The sequence below is a fragment of the Varanus komodoensis genome, unplaced genomic scaffold (assembly GCF_004798865.1).
Source record: "Varanus komodoensis strain SLA01 unplaced genomic scaffold, ASM479886v1 scaffold16, whole genome shotgun sequence".
In the NCBI taxonomy this organism is placed as follows: domain Eukaryota; kingdom Metazoa; phylum Chordata; class Lepidosauria; order Squamata; family Varanidae; genus Varanus; species Varanus komodoensis.
Genome location: NW_025335468.1, coordinates 4,557,627 through 4,573,998, shown reverse-complemented (window position 1 = coordinate 4,573,998; position 16,372 = coordinate 4,557,627). Strand labels below are relative to the sequence as shown.

The window sequence follows — 16,372 nt, the reverse complement described above, 5'->3', positions numbered from 1 at the left end:
AAGCTGTGAGCAGGATATAAATTTAACAAGCAAAAACACATACCCCAACTCAACAGGTGTAAACAAGATTGATTTATGGGACTCATAGAGTTTGTAAAACAACTGTCTTTACTGGAAAACTGAGAGGAAAATATTAAATGCATGACAGTTATTCCTGAAATATGGCTCCCAAGCAAGCTTCTTGACATGGGAAACAAACCAGCCCTCACATGTTGCTTTTAAAAATAAACAGATACATGATGAGCAAATATAGCTACTCCCCATCATGTTTAGCTTATCTCGGGCCTGCATGAATACCAGGGCTATCTAAGATTTTGGCAGATTCTCCTGTGGTACATGTCTATGTTTTCAGGTGAGAACTGGCAGGCATTGAAAGAAGACAAAGGAATGGTTTCGAGCCAGGCATTTTGGCACTGCTGAGTGGCCTCTGAGCTTATCCTCTATCTTTTCAGCTAGAATTGAACACCTTGGGTGGGAGGATGAAAATTTAGATTTGATTTGTTTCCTCATAGCAGTCTGAGCCATTGTGCTTCAGGAGCAGAATGAGGCCTCAAGTTGCTGTGATACCACATTTTATTTCTTCCCAGTCCCTCTCCAAACCCCACCTTTTCTGCAAAGCCTTTGGCACAACCACAAAGTGTAACTAACTCTAAGCTGCTTGCCTCAGCAGTCAAGTTATTAATTTCAGTACCAACAAATCAAGCATACCAATTTCCCCATTTAGGCCTACTTCCAACATCTCCTCTGTGTGATTTATTAGCCCATAAAATAGTAAGCCCTTGGGGACCCGGCCTTTCCATTCTTTATAAAGTGCTAGTTACATGGCTGGCACTAGTATAAAATTTATTCATATTGTTTAAAATGGGAAAGAACCAGCTTTCTAGTTGAAGAGATGGGCTGTACAACCTCGCCCCAAACTCAAGGGAACCTATATCACAAACAAATTCCTTTGACCTTTGATGCCATATTTGTTTGTCTTGCTGCTCCAGGGTCTCCTCCCCTTCCTCTTACCCAGACAGGCAATCTTCCCTGCTCAACACTATTCACCAGTCTTCCTTGGACACTCCACCCTCCAGTCCAACTGCAACAGAACCCTGTAGCTTTAACGTTCCATCTCCATCTCCTTTCCATTTAAAACCCTAACCCTTAAAGAAATACTGCCTCAAACCTTCCCTCAAGTTATACCTGACCAAGGTCTAATTCAACCCAATACTGGGGCATGTTTTAAAAATATAACAGAAAGTGTTCTCCAAAATATAAATCCAGACAGGGTTCTACAAACTCACGAGTGTAGACAATTGTACAACTAGCAAGCCAAGGACTTTTATGAGTACGCATACATGTGTACACAACCCTGGTGTGCTAAGGGTTCATATAAATACATTGCTGCAAGGGTGGAATACTGAATAGCTTTTTGTTTTTTTAAGGACAGGTTCAACATCCTTTTCAAATCAAGCCTGAATAAACTGATACAAAAGTACAAGGAATAAGCATGCAGTGAAGTATTCTTCACATGGGATGAACAGGGAGCCATTCCCTTTTGTTTCCCACCATGAGTAAAACAAAAGCAGTTGCCTTGGTCACCTTGGGGGATAATCTATGCCAAGACCCAAATGGAGAAAGTGTCCCTGTTGGGCCTGCTGGACCTTTCAATATCATCAACCATGTTGTCCTGCTAGAGCATCTATCTGAGATGGGACCGGGAGGTACTGCTGTAAAGCAGCTCCAGTCCTCCTTTGATAATGATCTCAGAAGGCAGTCCTGAGAGAGTCCTGCTCAACACCATGGCCACTGGCCTGTGGTGGTGCTCAGGGCTCCTTCTTCCCTGCTATTTAACATATGCTACTGAATGTTTGAAATGTTACTGGCTCCAAATCTCTGTCCTTCTCTGAATACCTGTGTGTTTTCACTCCTTGCATTCTCACTTTCTGCAATTAAGTCCACACACACACACACCACTCTCAAAAAGCAATTCTTCATAAAAGAGGACTCCAAACGGAGGGGAGGGCTATGTTTTGGGTACCTTCTAAGGACTGATGAACCTCCAAGGCACAGGAGAAGGAGCTCAGGAAATTCAAACAACCACACTGCTGCTCCCACCGTCATCTTCCCTCTCCTTCCTATTTAGCCTATGCACAAAACCACTGGGAGAAACTGTCTGGGCCTTTCAAGTTTGGCACCATCAGTATGCTGATGACATCCAACACCATCTTTCCTTTCCATTTAAAATGAAGGAAACTGTTCTGGTTTTAATGTGGTGCCTGGTAGCAGGAAGGGACTGAATGAGGGCCACCAAACTGAAGTGCAATCCAAGCAAGCAAGAGGTGCTCCTGATCTCAAAAGCAGATCAGGTAAAAGGGGTTCAACCAGTGCTGAATGGGGATACACTTGCAGTTGTAAGGCCCAGGACCCTGACTCCCTAACCCTAAGCCCTGGTGGCCAGATAATTAGAACAAACTTGGCAATGCTAGAAAGGCCCTGCTTAGCTAGAGAAGAGGCAGACAGCCACACCTGAGGTGATGGGGAACAAACAGCCTGTGGCTCTCCACTCTTGCAGTGAAGAGCACTGTTGCTATGCAAGGAGACATTAGAAGAGACCACACATTCAAGGAAAAATTTGCTAGAAGGTTTCCGACTTCTCCAGTTGCTGCTTTATACAGCAACCTGGTTGGCCTTACCCAGGAATCCCCACAGCGACAGGCCTAGCAACAGGGCGATGAGATCTAAGTGCTGATTGAGAAAGACTTCTTCTTTTGGTGCTCACGGGCGAGGCTGAGTTTACAACAGGAAGCTCTTCGTTACTAGAGAAAGAAGTGTGGAAGACTGCTGTCAACCTCCAACTTACCAGTGTGCTATTTATTAATTGCAGCTGAAATATCTGAATGGAGAAAACTAAATCCAGCCTTTCAATTTTTCATAGTTTGAGGAAGTTGTAAACCACCCAGAGAGATGTGGCAATTGGGTGGCAAAGAAAATGAATAAATAAATTGGGAAAACTGTACATAAGAAAATCTGTGCAGCAGCTACATCTAAAGACAGGCTTTAGCTTGAATAAATGGCACAAACTAAGTTCAATATGAGTCCCATTATTTTTCTTTCACAATGAGAAAAAGAACTTCAGATATACACAAAGATGTAACCAGAGTCGAATCAGCAATGGGTACTCAAAAAGACAATTCAAGCAAACAATCTTTTGAAGACACATCAAAATTGCTCTCTTAAATCTGCAGTTCAGTTTTTCTAGTTCTGAGCAAAATCCAAAGAAATTATGCTGCTTGACTTGTTGATATGAATAAATCTTAAACAGCTTGGGGGCACGCACAAATGCTTAAGTATAACATCAAAAAACAAAGCACAACCAAAGAGAACCACACTCAGATTTTAATGCTAAGAGCTGGAAAATGCTCGCTGTTCTTTAAGGCAAGATTCTGACACCTGAAATATTAGGGACTCAGCGCGAGTAGCATTAAACAATGTAAACAAAATACTAAGAGCATATCCGGGTATGAGATGAATGGAAATGCCCACAAAGTACTAAATTCTAAGTGACTGACACCTTCTCCATATATTTGCAGAGTGTACACTTTTTTCTTCTGTCTGCCATGTTTTTACCTGTTATATGGGTCCAGCTCAAAAGGATCTCCAAAGACAGAGAGGGAGGCTGCTCCAATATCTGCTCTCATAAGGCCAAGTGAGGGTTCAACAGACTTGTACACAGAAGGGATTGAAGTGCCATGTACTGGCTTGCCAAGGCGAAGGGTTTTTGCAATTCGGGAACGAGCGGTCACCTCAAATTTCACCTAGGCAGAAGAGCACGTTAACTAGAGGAAACAAGCAGGATTTTCACTGACCCTTCCACAGATGCAAAATGAAGTGTTATATAGAACTATGCAACTGAACACTCCATCCCCCAATACAGGTCAGGGCAGAAAGTACTGCATTACAGGCAAGGTATTAGATATATAAACCTTTGCATGAAGGAAAGTAAACTGGGAGCATACTTTTGTTTTTTTCCCTTTCTTCCGCTTTGCTCGATGTTTGCGCCTCTTAATCCGAGTTCCAGTACTCTTTTTTCCAGCAGATGATTTTGTATGGAATTTTCTACTTGCTCCTTTCTTTCTCCTCCCTAAATTAGGCAAAATACAAAAGATGTTGAGATTCAGAAATCAACAAACATAGATCTGCCATCTGAGTGGGATGGTGTAACTTGGTGTCCTGCAACAGCATGGGGTTGGACTCAATGGCCTTCATGGCCCCTTCCAACTCTACTATTCTATGACCTGTACCCTCATCTTAATTTGAAAACTAAATACAGAACATTTACAAAAGGAAAACATCAGATGTGTCCCATCTAAATTTGAGATGCATGCCCTTCAGCAAAGAATAAAAGGGAATTACACTAAAGTGACTCTATTTTTTATGGAACTCTGTAGGTTGAAAATTTTGAGGGGATTCAGTCTTTCAAACAATGTACATCAGAGGTACGAAAACTTTGGTGTTCCAGATGTGGGCCCACAGCTTCCATCAGTTTGATACACATCAAAAGGGCCAATGGTCAGAGATTATAAGAGTTGTGGTCCAGCAATACTTGGAGGGACAGAGTTTCCCACTGGTATTGTAAAGCCATCACAGAGCAGTTCCTTTCTCGAATACTTCTGCCTGTCTTGATTACCACTGCTTTAAACATTCTATTAATGCTGTGGATGAGTATGTCTTTTGAAAGTTGCTTTAAGTTAGCCCTTTTAAAATGGAAGCTGTTTAACTGCTTTGTGGGATCCAGAGTGGAGCAAAATAGTGGGGCAAAAAGTTGTATAACGGTTAAAATAAAATGTAGTAATTGTCAGCGTTGTGATTAGGTTTTATTGGGCAACCTGGGGTCAGTCATACACAGACCAATGGGTTGTGATGCACAAGTGGGAATGAGCATGCCCACTTCTGCTTTTACTGCACAACTCACGATGGTCTGTTTTGCAAGTTCTGGAGCGTGATGTCTGAACCTGATGGGGGCTGAACAACCCATCAGCCTGAGTTCAGGCATCTTGCTCACCAACCTATGAAGGAGTCAGCAGAGAGCCAGTGTTCTGCCGTGGTAAGAGTGCTGGAGTGGGGCGATCTGGGTTCTAGTCCCTGCTGACATATAAAAATCACTGGATGACTTTGGGCTAGTAATGGTCTCTCAGCCTAAGCTCCCTCACAGTTCTGTTGTTATGAGGATAACATAGAGAAGAGGAGAAACCTGTAAGCTGCCTTGGGTTGCTTGCAAGAAAGAAGAAAAACAGGTATATTGGGAACAGTAGTAGAAGCAATGGCAGCAGTAGTAATAGTGGGTTGGGGGTTAAAAGTGGAAGAGGTGGGCATGTTTACAACCTATCCTTTTTTAAGCCAGTGAGTTGCCGTTATGTGTGAACAGATTCCTAATCTCTCTCAGTCACTGTAAGAATAGACGGAATGGAGAGAAGAACTATGTAAGCCTCCCTAGAAATATAACAAACAATAACTACCATAACTCTGGAAAATTACCTCCTTTCCGCTTCTTCTTGGTTGTGCCTCGAGGAGCCAGCGGTCTCTGGTATACTGCTGTGCTCAGTCCTGCTGCAACTGCCTCAATGGTTTCGTCAAGGAGTGAAGACATGAGGTACCTTGGTACATGCTAAAATCAAGACCGCCAGTCACAATTTTGGCTTAGACTACCAAATTAGTGGCATGAGTTGCACTAAAGCCAGAAGTAAAGAAGTACCCCGCCATCTTTCCCCCGCAGATCAGGCCACCAACATTTTTCTTCCTCACTAAAGATGAGCTTATCAGTCACTCAAAAGCCTTTCATCCACCATCCAGGAAGCTACCTCCTCTTCCCAAAGTATCAAGTTTAAAGGTAAAGGTTTCCCCTTGATGTTAAGTCCAGTCATGCCTGACTCTAGGGGGCGGTGCTCATCTGTTTCCTAGCCGAGGGAGCCAGCGTTTGTCTGCAGACAGTCTCCATGGTCATGTGGCTGGCATGACTAAACACCGACGTGCACACTACGCTGTTACCTACCCACCAAAGTGGTACCTTTTTTATCTACTTGCATTTGCATGCTTTCGAACTGCAAGGTTGGCAGGAGCTGGGATGGAGCAATGGGAACTCACCCCGTTGTGCAGATTCAAACTGGCGACCTTTTGATCAACCAGCTGCGCCACCTGCATCCCTAGTATCAAGTTTAGGAGGTTCCAAATAAATGGTGAACCAGATCAGTGTTTCCCTCACCCCATCAGAAAACACAAGCGAATGGAAGTTCCTCTCTAAGTAGCCTATTTATGTAGCATATGAAAACAGTATCTATATAGATATCTGCTCCCTGGCCCTCTGCATTTATTCATGGTACAAGATACACATAAAACAGCAGGCAACCTTTCCCATCTTCAGAGTTTATGAGAAGAATAGCACCTGGTATAACTTTCTACATAGGAAGAAGCCAAAGCTGGCAAAATGAAAGCCTTGTTGGTCAAAGACTCTCTTAACATGGTGAACTTGAGTACATAATGAATTAGGACGTGAGAACTTTTATGTAGCATTGCAGATACATTGCTGTTCGTAGCAGTTAAGCATAAAAATTGCAAAGGGTTGCAAAGGGGAGAGGCATGTCCTCACGTTCCCAGCGACTGTTGTTCCCCAGCAAGAGTTCAGCCACCACCCACCAGATTGTGTCCACTGGGTGTCCTGGGAGTTTGGGAATGTATAGCTGACTCCAGCAAAACAGGTGCATGTCTGCAATGCTACAGAGCATAAAACAGCTCCGTTCTGCACACTCACAGTGTGCTGGATGGGGGGGGGGGGCAGGTTACAGTATTATACAGAAATGTATTACGTTATTGCTGTTGTTGTTATTTCATTTCTATACTAATTCCCCAAGGATTCTCATAAAATCCATCCAGTGTTAAAATCATGTACGTATATCTACATTAAACTATAGCAGGGGCAGGCAACATGATGCCCATAGGTACCAATGTGCCCTAGAACCTTTCACGGCATCTGCCAAGATGCTCCACACTATGTATTTTGTTTGTTTTAAAAACTTAACATATTCTTACTGGCAGCTGGAATAGCTGTGAATCACTTTTGGTGTTATTTAGCCTGTTGGGGCGCAGATCCTACCTCTGCCTGATACTCAGGCTTTTGAGCAACTTACTTGTGCTTTGCCATGCCTCCCAAGGAAGCTATTTTGTGCTGATGCCCGAGAAAGTTTCTTAAATCGCCAGAAGTGCCACCAGACCAAGAACACTGCCTACAGCTGAGAAGCAGAGCTCTTCATGGACGTTCTCCACAGAAATGAGCACTGAGCATCAGCAGAGCAGTGCTCTTGTACAGCTCTTTCAGCTCACCAGGATATGCTTGTGAGTTCTTCCCAATGGATTAGGCCCCCAGTTGGTTGTTGTTGTTTTTTTCTGGTTATGCACCACAATGTTTGCAGTTATATAACTTATTCTTTTCATGTGGGCAAACAGCTGAATTGTTCGTACTTAAAGGATTTGACCACTCACTGGACAACCTCTTGATATTTGTTTCATCTCCTCCAAAATGTATATACTACCTGAATTCGCTGAGCAGTTGTTATCCGATTTCTGTTCACCGTTGCACGCACACGCTCGCTCTGACGGGTCCGGGCTATGGCTCGCGTTCGGACACCAGAACGCAGCCGGCTGGTAGTAGGGATGATGTCGGCCATGAGGGAAGCGACCTCCTCTTCGCTCACACGATCTGTTTCTTAAAACAATCTATGTATCAGTTGTCACTTGCGCTTCAGGCAGCAGCTGCACAACTCTCTAGCAACCTAAATCCAGGTATTCTACAAAGCCTCTAGAAGAACACTGGCAAGTGTTCTTTTAAAAATGCTTCTTAAATCCTTTTGGATTACGGTTCCCTACTATAAGCTCAACTTTTCCTTTTCCATGGCAACAGCTTGATCCAAAAACCAGCTTAGACAAGAAAGGTAAAATGGACTTGCCACTTGTGGCCCAACATAGATTATCCCAGTTTGAACTGGTTTGTGTAATGAGCAGCAGTGGCACAGACATGATCCAAACTAGTATTGCAAACAATTCAGTTTTGGTACTTAATCTTTATCGTTGCAATTAAGTTATTTTACTCATATGGAAAAGCCTTTGTCTCAATAAAAATAGGGTTTAAAAAGCACATACTTTATATAAAGTGTTGAAGAGTCCTGTTCTTTGAAGAACAATTTACTGCAATCCAGGTTTACCCTACAAAATACATTATCAAGAGAATACTTGCCAGCATCAGCTGCTGCAACATTTGGGGTGCATGGTGGACAGAACCATTCATCAACGGGTACCTCACTCAATGGTGGATTCAGGCACTCCATGTGGTACCTCAAATAAAGGAATACACAGTGTATTCTTACAAATAATGAAGGTGGATGAAAAGGCCATTCTCCTTGCTTAATATGCAAAGCCATACTTCACTATGGAGGCTGGCATGCTTGTAAAATGACAGTCTTAATTGGCAAAAAGAAGAGCCATGTATTGATAGAATTAGCAGATACTCCAACAGCTCTGGCACAAATCCCAGTTATACATTTGCTTCCAGTACTAAGGCAGGCAGGTTTTAAAAAGGCAAATAAATTTAGTAAGAAAAATAAAATTTCCAATAAAAATGATTAAGTAACATTAGCTTAAAAAGCAGCATAGCCATCGGACATGTAAATAAGGTGGCAGGGGGACAGGGAGATAAATAAACTCCAAATATTAGAAGCAAAAGGTAACCATGTATAGAGTTAGCCAAAGACAAACTTACAAATGTCAAATCACTGTTACACCTTTATGAGGGGAACTCAAAGGTCACAAAATACTGTGCAAGTTTTCAAGTTCTCTAGAACGCTTCATTGGGCAAGATGGCAAATTAGATTCTATCAAGCACAGAGATAGTTTCAGGTGCAGCCTCCATGGCTGGTCTGAACATATATCTCCTCCTCACACTCTGTTTTCCCTAAGTGCCCCTTCTTACTCTGTTGCTTTCCTAGTATGGAGAGCTGATAAAAATGTCTAATTCTGCTCAGAGACACCATCACCAAATTGCTAACGAAGCTTTGGAAGTGTTCAGATTTGGTTGTTTCTGAATGATTTGCTTCAGATTTGGTCTGCCCTTCAATTTGAACACTTTGCTCATTAATTTGGTTTGGGATCTGGCCAAATCCAAAGTACACCCCTGCAGTCATGCCATCCATTTTGCCAAGCAAAAAACAGTTCTTCCAGATGAGATGATCTAATTCTCAAGTAGGGCCCTATTTTGAAGATCAAAAAGGTGTTTCAGGAATCAGTCAAAGCATTTGGCAAATGAAGCCATCGTGGAGAATTTTTAAAGGCAAGCTCTCCTTACCCCGCATCACAGCCGTCACACAGTAACAGGCGATCTTCTCTGTCACTTCGGCCACAGACTTCACAAAAGGTTGGATCATCCTCCAGTTCATCGTCCTGAGATTTTGTATTTTCAACTGGAATCTGAACAAAGTTGCAAACCTTAGGGAGTTTTGTACTTTTATATTAAAAGCAACAGAAGCACAACCACTGTAGCAACCACCTATTTAAGCCAATTCTGGGCAAGTCTGAGTTTTGCATTTCGCATTCCTTCACAGGAGATACAAGATTGAAAGAGACAGATGTCATCACTGCAGAGCAGTTCTGTGCCCCTTCATCTGTGGCACATTTCATTCAGTAGTTTCCCAGACTGAGCATAACATGGAGGATATCATATAAAATGAGAAAAACGTATGCCAAGGCATTTCTAGTTTTGATATTGTAGCATACCATGCCTGCTTTGCACATTCTCTATGACAGCACCCTTTTCTACTTAGTGACACAGAAATGAACTAAGTGAACTGAAAAAGAAATGGCAAGATTAGAAATAGATGAAACAAGCAGAATTTAAGTCATAGGATCATATTTTCATTCTCTGGATTAGGCCAGCTGCTCTTAGATTCAATTAATATTTAGTACAATGCAAATCCTATTGTTTTTTTTGGAAATTAATCCCAAGAGTATATAGGACTGAAATCTCAAGTGATCACTATGACAGCACTAGAACTGCCAGCCCACTTCAATGAACAGATATGCATGTAACAATTAATTCGTTAAGTCTTTAGAAATAGGTTGTAAATGCAAGTGCAAATCTGCTTCACTGTTGCCTTTTGTGCAACGCGAGACAACACTCCTATCAGCTATGCAGCCTACACATGATTAAAAATGCTTTATTAGTATTTATACTGCAGGAAAAGCCACAATGGTCTAAGGTACTATACAGGTGGGACCAATTATCTCACAAAAGGCAACCGTGAGGGAACAGCACATGCAATGTGCTGACATGATCACTGCACTGGGTACAAAAAAAATCTCTCGCAGGCACACATAAAAGCAGACTGCCTAGATTACAGCCACAGCCTACCAAAAATAAAACTTTACTTCACAAAATGAGGTAGTTAGAAAAATTATGCATTCCAGAAACTCATCCATTCATACACATGGGAACTTCCTATCAACAGTAGCATTGAACAAATCTTTCAAAATAAGAGGAATGCTACAAATTATGAGCTAAGGTTACAAAGGAAAAAGAAGGGATAACAAGTTTCACCTAAGTTGTATGAAAAACAGAGTCTGATATTTGCTATTTTTAGCTCAATTGTAAACCTACTTTCTTCAAGATTTCTCCACCGAAGCGTGCTCGAACACAGATAGATTTAAAAAGTATTCGATCCACTGGACAAGAGTTGGCATTCTGCAAAAATGGAAATGAGAAAGTATTATCATTTTAAAAGTTACAACAACTTCTTCTCATCATCATCATCATCTCTACATTTCTATACTGCCTGTCTGCAGCAGAAGCTCTTTGGATGGTTTATGACAATAATCATAAAACTATGCACTCAAGTTATCCATCCAAATTCTAACCAGGCCTGATCCTGCTTAGCTTCCAAGATTAGGCAGGATCAGGCACTTCAGGTTATGCAGCAGCTCTTTAAACTGGCCTCAAATAGTTTAGGATAGTCACTACAGTGTGTCATAGTCTAGCTGAACACTGTATATTTACCTTAATAACTTGATCCTGTATAATGAATTTCACTAAAATGGCTAAGAATGTTGTGCAATCCCATTGCTAACTGGCATTGTAGTAACTTTAGAAGCACTGGATGTCAAAATTTGCTTCACTGCTTCAACATTGGGCTTCCCAGTTCTTTTATCCAAACACAGGCTACAAAACTCCCACAGTGGCAACTTGAGCATGAAGCAAGAAATTATTATAAGAACTAGGAAACAGGAAATCCTTGACTTCCCTTCTGCCACAAGACTCCTGCTAGGAGGTCTAGAGGATATAAGATGAATCTGCTTTCTTCTACCTAAGAACCACAAGGGAAGCTAGCAGAGAGACACATAGGCTGGGCCACCAAGACAAGGCTAAAATACTGAATTGGAGGATGCTCATAAAATAACATTTTTAATGAAAGAAAAGAGTCCTTACTTTAGACCACTCGACTATACAATCCAAACAGAAGTAATGTACACAGTTTTCAGGTGTTCCAACTGCCTGATCCCTGAATGTGTTGAGGCATATTGGGCAGTTTTCAGCATCTTCATCAGAAGAAGAATTGGCTCCTCCATTAAATTGCTGCTTTGATTTAATTGAGTATGTTGGTTGCTCAGCAGTCATTTCCATTTCTTCTTCTTCCTCCTCCTCCTCTTCATCATCCTCCTCTTCATCATCATCCTCTGAATCTTAATGAACAAGGAAAGAGCCTAGTACTTCTTTCTACATAATGCACTTTGGGTTGGAATGTTAGAGTGCTGTACAACTCTGAAGAGAAGCAACAGCTGAAGAGATTTCTGGACCAGGAATACCCACTTTCAGTGCTATAGCCTTATATTCATAGGGCTAAGCAATGCTGTAATATTTACACAGGACACCCTGAGCAGCCCCATCTACTTTTATGGGTCTCTAACAGACTATGTCCTGTAACTACAATAAATCTTTGTTAATGTACAGCCATCTGAAGGATATATTGTATACCACGCTTGAGGCAAGAAACTATCAGGACTTCTTGTAAAGTCAGAGCATTATAAGGAATTGCATACCAAGGGCAAGGGTGATATAATACTTGAGAATTCATGTCCCTGTTCAACCACAAAAATACTGGATGAGCCTGGGTTCATTTTTATCTCAAATGAGAAGGATCACATATACTGCCCTGTGATCTTTGGAAGAATGTTGGGATAAATGGCTAACAGTATCATTGCAATGATGTCTCCCTTGACTGTTCTAGTACTGTGGAAATTCTATGCAAAATATACAAATTACCAGCAGAATTCTGTCTCATGTCTGCACCACATTTTAGCAGGTAATTCTTGAGTTGCTGGAGTCAACATTATTCCATTAAATACGAGTGCACAAGAGACCCAGTATAATCACCTTCTAGATCTTCATCTTCACCTTCTTCATCCTCCTCACCTCCATCTTCATCAGTAACACCTTCTTCCTCACTGCCTGTGTCATCTGAGTCCCCGCTATTTCCATCACTGCTTTCTTTTGACCAAGAGGAACAAAGAGGGCAGGGAAGAAAAGGTTATGAGTGCACATCATCAACTAGGGTATACAGCAAATAAAAGGAGGCACATTTTTACTAAAGGATAAAGGCACACTTCCACCATGTATAATCAACAACTGTGACCAGCCTGTTCAAACACATCTTGGGGATCTGTCTTTATTCCTCCATGCTGAAAGGGAAAGTAACAGGTAGCTAGTTCTTATGTTTACAAAGACAATCCTGAAAATGTGTGAGCAGTGACTGGCAAAATCTCAGAAGCCAAAAGGAGAGTGCTGAACAGAACTTTGCATGAAGAGAGACCGATATTTCACAGGTATAAATTGCTTCTTGTTCTCCTCTATGAAAAGTAGAAGCAAAAATAAATTAGGAACATTGAAACATAAAACATAGAAACCGAGTGAATTAGAAGGGACCTCCCAGGCCATCTAGTCTGTACTCGGCTCTAGCCGGCTCCGCTCACTAGCCAGAAGTAGATAAAACAAGCAAAAACTTGGGATGTTGACAAATTTACATAGCTATTCCTGTAACAGTAGTTTGCTTTCTCTAGCACAAAAAACCAATGACTACTTCTTTATTTATTTTTGTCAAAATGAAGAAGAAAGGAATTGTGACATTATGTGTTAGGCTCTTTCCAGTAATATAATACTCTTCTACAAAAGAGGTGTTTGAGCAACTGCTAATGACTGCAGATAGGAAAACTGTCTGCTACCAGTGTTAGCTATTAAAATCATTACATATATGAAGCCCTCAGATGGCTAAATGCATGAAATATTATGATTTAAAGAAAAGATTGGGGACCTCTTTTCTGTCGAAGGCCGGACTTCTACAAAGGTGTTAAGGCCTCTTGCCAGCAGTAGGGAAGGACCACAGCTAGAAGTTTGACATTCCCCTTCTCTCTCTCCTCAATCCCCATCCCGGCACAGGAAGCTACAAAGATAGGGACAACCTGCTCTTGCATATGATTCTTTTCATATCTATAACAGAATACCCATGAAATTGAACCAAGGCCACAAGCTGTCTGCACGTGATGCAAAGACAGCCCACTGAGGTTCTTCCTGTGGGAATTGTCAGGATTGCAGCCAATGCTGCTGCTCTGCTGGTGGAAGCATCACCAGCAGAAACTGGGAGGCGTGCAAGTCAGCCTCCCCCATTTGCCACCTCACGTTCACTCAAAATCAGCTCTGGAGCGCTCAGAAACCACCCAAAGCAGATTTTACAGAGGACTGCTGGGGAGCTGAAGGATGAGGGACTTACAGTGGTGAGGAGGAGAGAGGAACGAAGTGCTGTCATACTGACTGACACTGGATTTAACCCTTAGTTTTGTTTGGCATAAAATGATCAAGCTCACACATACAAGAATTAAACCACAAATTAAAACTATGCTTGCATTTAGAGGTAGCCCTTATGAAGCCAGTGAGACATTTCCAGGCTCAAACTCTTAAGGAGATTTTTTAAACTGTAATGCTTCTTTAGAGTTACAAAGAACTGGCAGTTTTTAGAAGAGCTTTCAACTAGTTTTATTTACCTGCATCACTAATAAGCAGTGTGTTTGCTCTTTTGGCTTTACCTATTGCAGCATTCTTGTTTATGAGTTCATCCTGACTGTCATCATCCATTCCGGGGCATTTGGAACTGGCTCCCTGGAAGAAACAAGTCTCAGCTGAAAACAAACATTTGCAAAAATATCTACCTCCAAATACATTGTTTTTTTACCCCATAGATTCAACCTGGACAAGTATACAAACAATTTGGCCAAGGTTTTCTTTCAAAAAACTGAAAATGGAAACACTAAGGTACAGCTTTGACCACCCAGCAAGTCCCAGTGACATGCAACTTCAGGTGGCTGGCCAGCTGCAACCATTCTAGATAGGAATTGGTTTGACTGCAGTGATCCATGGTCTGAAAATGGAGATCCACAAATAACATTTGGATTTTGTAGTCTTTTTTTTTAAGCAGCCACCAAGACTATACTGAAAATGCCTATGTATACATGCAAATACCTTTCCCTCCCTACCAAGTAAATGGTAGCCTGCCACAGTATTAAGATGGGCTAGTAATGCAGATGGTTTTGTTTCTCAAAAGCATGAGTTATCTGCAGGTATCTTTCTGAAAATAAGATATTGCCTCCACTTACCTGATCCCACAGCAAGCATCTGTCCTCAAAATCAGAGTTTAAAAGACTAGGCTAGAACAGTCTTCCCTTCTCTGCCAACAAAATCCATTTCATGTTTCTCTTCCTTCTCTGCAGCTGATCTCCTTTACAGCATGATGCTATGTTTCATTTCTTATATTTAATCAGCCTCAAGAGGCCAAAATAGATGGGTCTTTTTTTTCCTTGATCATGAAAAAGGTGAGTGAGGGAGAGAGAGAAGGCAGCTACAAGCAGTGCTAGTGAACAAGGAAAGGCTGCAGAGGTGGAAACACAATGGAAAAGAAGCAAAAGTTTTCTAAAAAAGGGAGAGCACTATCTGAACTCACCCATGGCCAACTTTCACCTGGTCCCTTGACCAATTTACAAAGGTAAGTTCCTGTTCTTGAATGAACCAACAAACAAGATCTACCAGCAGAAAGAAAGAAGTCACAGGAGTCTGCTGATTAGGAAATAGCTGAAAGGGATACAACCTGAGCATAGGGAGAGACAGGTGAGGCTGCAACAACTCTGGAAGCTGCTGATACTTCTGGGAAGCAAGGAGACTGCACAGGCAATGCTGAGTGCCACCAGATATTGAAAATTACATGGCCAGAATGCTGCCCCCCCCCCCCATCAGATCTGTAGCATTCCCAGGAAGGAAAGAGAAGGGAAAGCAGAGAAACTATTCCCAATGCCCTTCAGAATCAGATAACAAACTTCTTCCCAAAATTGTTCCCTCTGGCTTTCTGGCAGCATAATGCAGCTACTATGATGCAATTTCCTGGCTGAGCATTCTTGCTGACCAAGATCCAAAAGTTTCTTGCTCCTGGTCTGTTAGCAAATGAATTTTGTTGAAGGTAGGCTTATAACCTCCCAGTTGGATTACTGTAAAGCATTATATGTCTTCAAAGATAATTTGGAAGGTTATTCAAATAGCAGAATCTAAACCGATACAGTCATGCATGTCACATCATTTCAATGTTAAAAGAACTACATCGGTAACCTATCTGCTTCTGGGTCAGAATCAAGGAGCTGGTACTTTAAAGTGCTCATCTACTTGGGACCTAAACACTTGAAGAAGTGCCACTTTTCCCCACTCCAAGTTTATTGATTGATTTTTAGCCTGCTGTATTAGCAGGTTAAAAATTAATCACTGGGTGGGTCAAAGCGATTGATCCATCGCTGGGTGGGTCTGTTATTGTAATAACAGACAATATTAGCATGTAAAACATAAAACTTTAGAAACACAGTATTGCAGCTGATATATAAGCCTAAGTTGATAGATGGTGCCTCTGGCCAACAAATACATGCTGAATTCTAACAATAATTCAGGGTCCAGGCACACCCCAACCTATAAATTCTGCCCTTTAAAAGGACTGCGACCCCATCCAGGACAGGTAAGATGTCACACATCTGAACAGACAATTCCCTCACCAACAGTATCTCTGTTTTGTCTGGATTAAGGTTCAGTTTACTGGCCCTCATCCAATCCATTACTGAAGCCAGACCCCAGTTCAAAACATCTGCCACACCTGCATCAGATGAAAAAGAAAGGTGAAGCTGAATGTATGCTGATGACATCTCAGCCCACACCTTCTGATGACCTCTCCCAGCAGTTTTATGTAAATAGAGCCCTGTGGGACCCCACGGCATA

General features: G+C 41.8%; 1 protein-coding gene across 2 annotated transcripts in view; it reads right to left on the bottom strand.

The window, feature by feature from the left end:
* PHRF1 (PHD and ring finger domains 1) overlaps positions 1-16,372 on the bottom strand; it is a 35,414-nt gene that overhangs the window by 13,477 nt on the left and 5,565 nt on the right. Inside the window, exons 2-12 of one of the 2 annotated variants that reach the window (XM_044425651.1) lie at positions 14,113-14,227; positions 12,452-12,565; positions 11,507-11,760; positions 10,682-10,765; positions 9,374-9,495; positions 8,270-8,367; positions 7,569-7,741; positions 5,521-5,650; positions 4,002-4,126; positions 3,613-3,800; positions 2,679-2,801 (exon numbers count right to left, since the gene is read on the bottom strand). In XM_044425651.1, the coding sequence (XP_044281586.1) occupies positions 2,679-2,801; positions 3,613-3,800; positions 4,002-4,126; positions 5,521-5,650; positions 7,569-7,741; positions 8,270-8,367; positions 9,374-9,495; positions 10,682-10,765; positions 11,507-11,760; positions 12,452-12,565; positions 14,113-14,203 (1,502 nt within the window). In that variant the 5' untranslated portion in view covers positions 14,204-14,227. The remainder of the gene's footprint in view (positions 1-2,678; positions 2,802-3,612; positions 3,801-4,001; positions 4,127-5,520; positions 5,651-7,568; positions 7,742-8,269; positions 8,368-9,373; positions 9,496-10,681; positions 10,766-11,506; positions 11,761-12,451; positions 12,566-14,112; positions 14,228-16,372) is intronic. The other variant, XM_044425652.1, reaches the window with a different exon arrangement.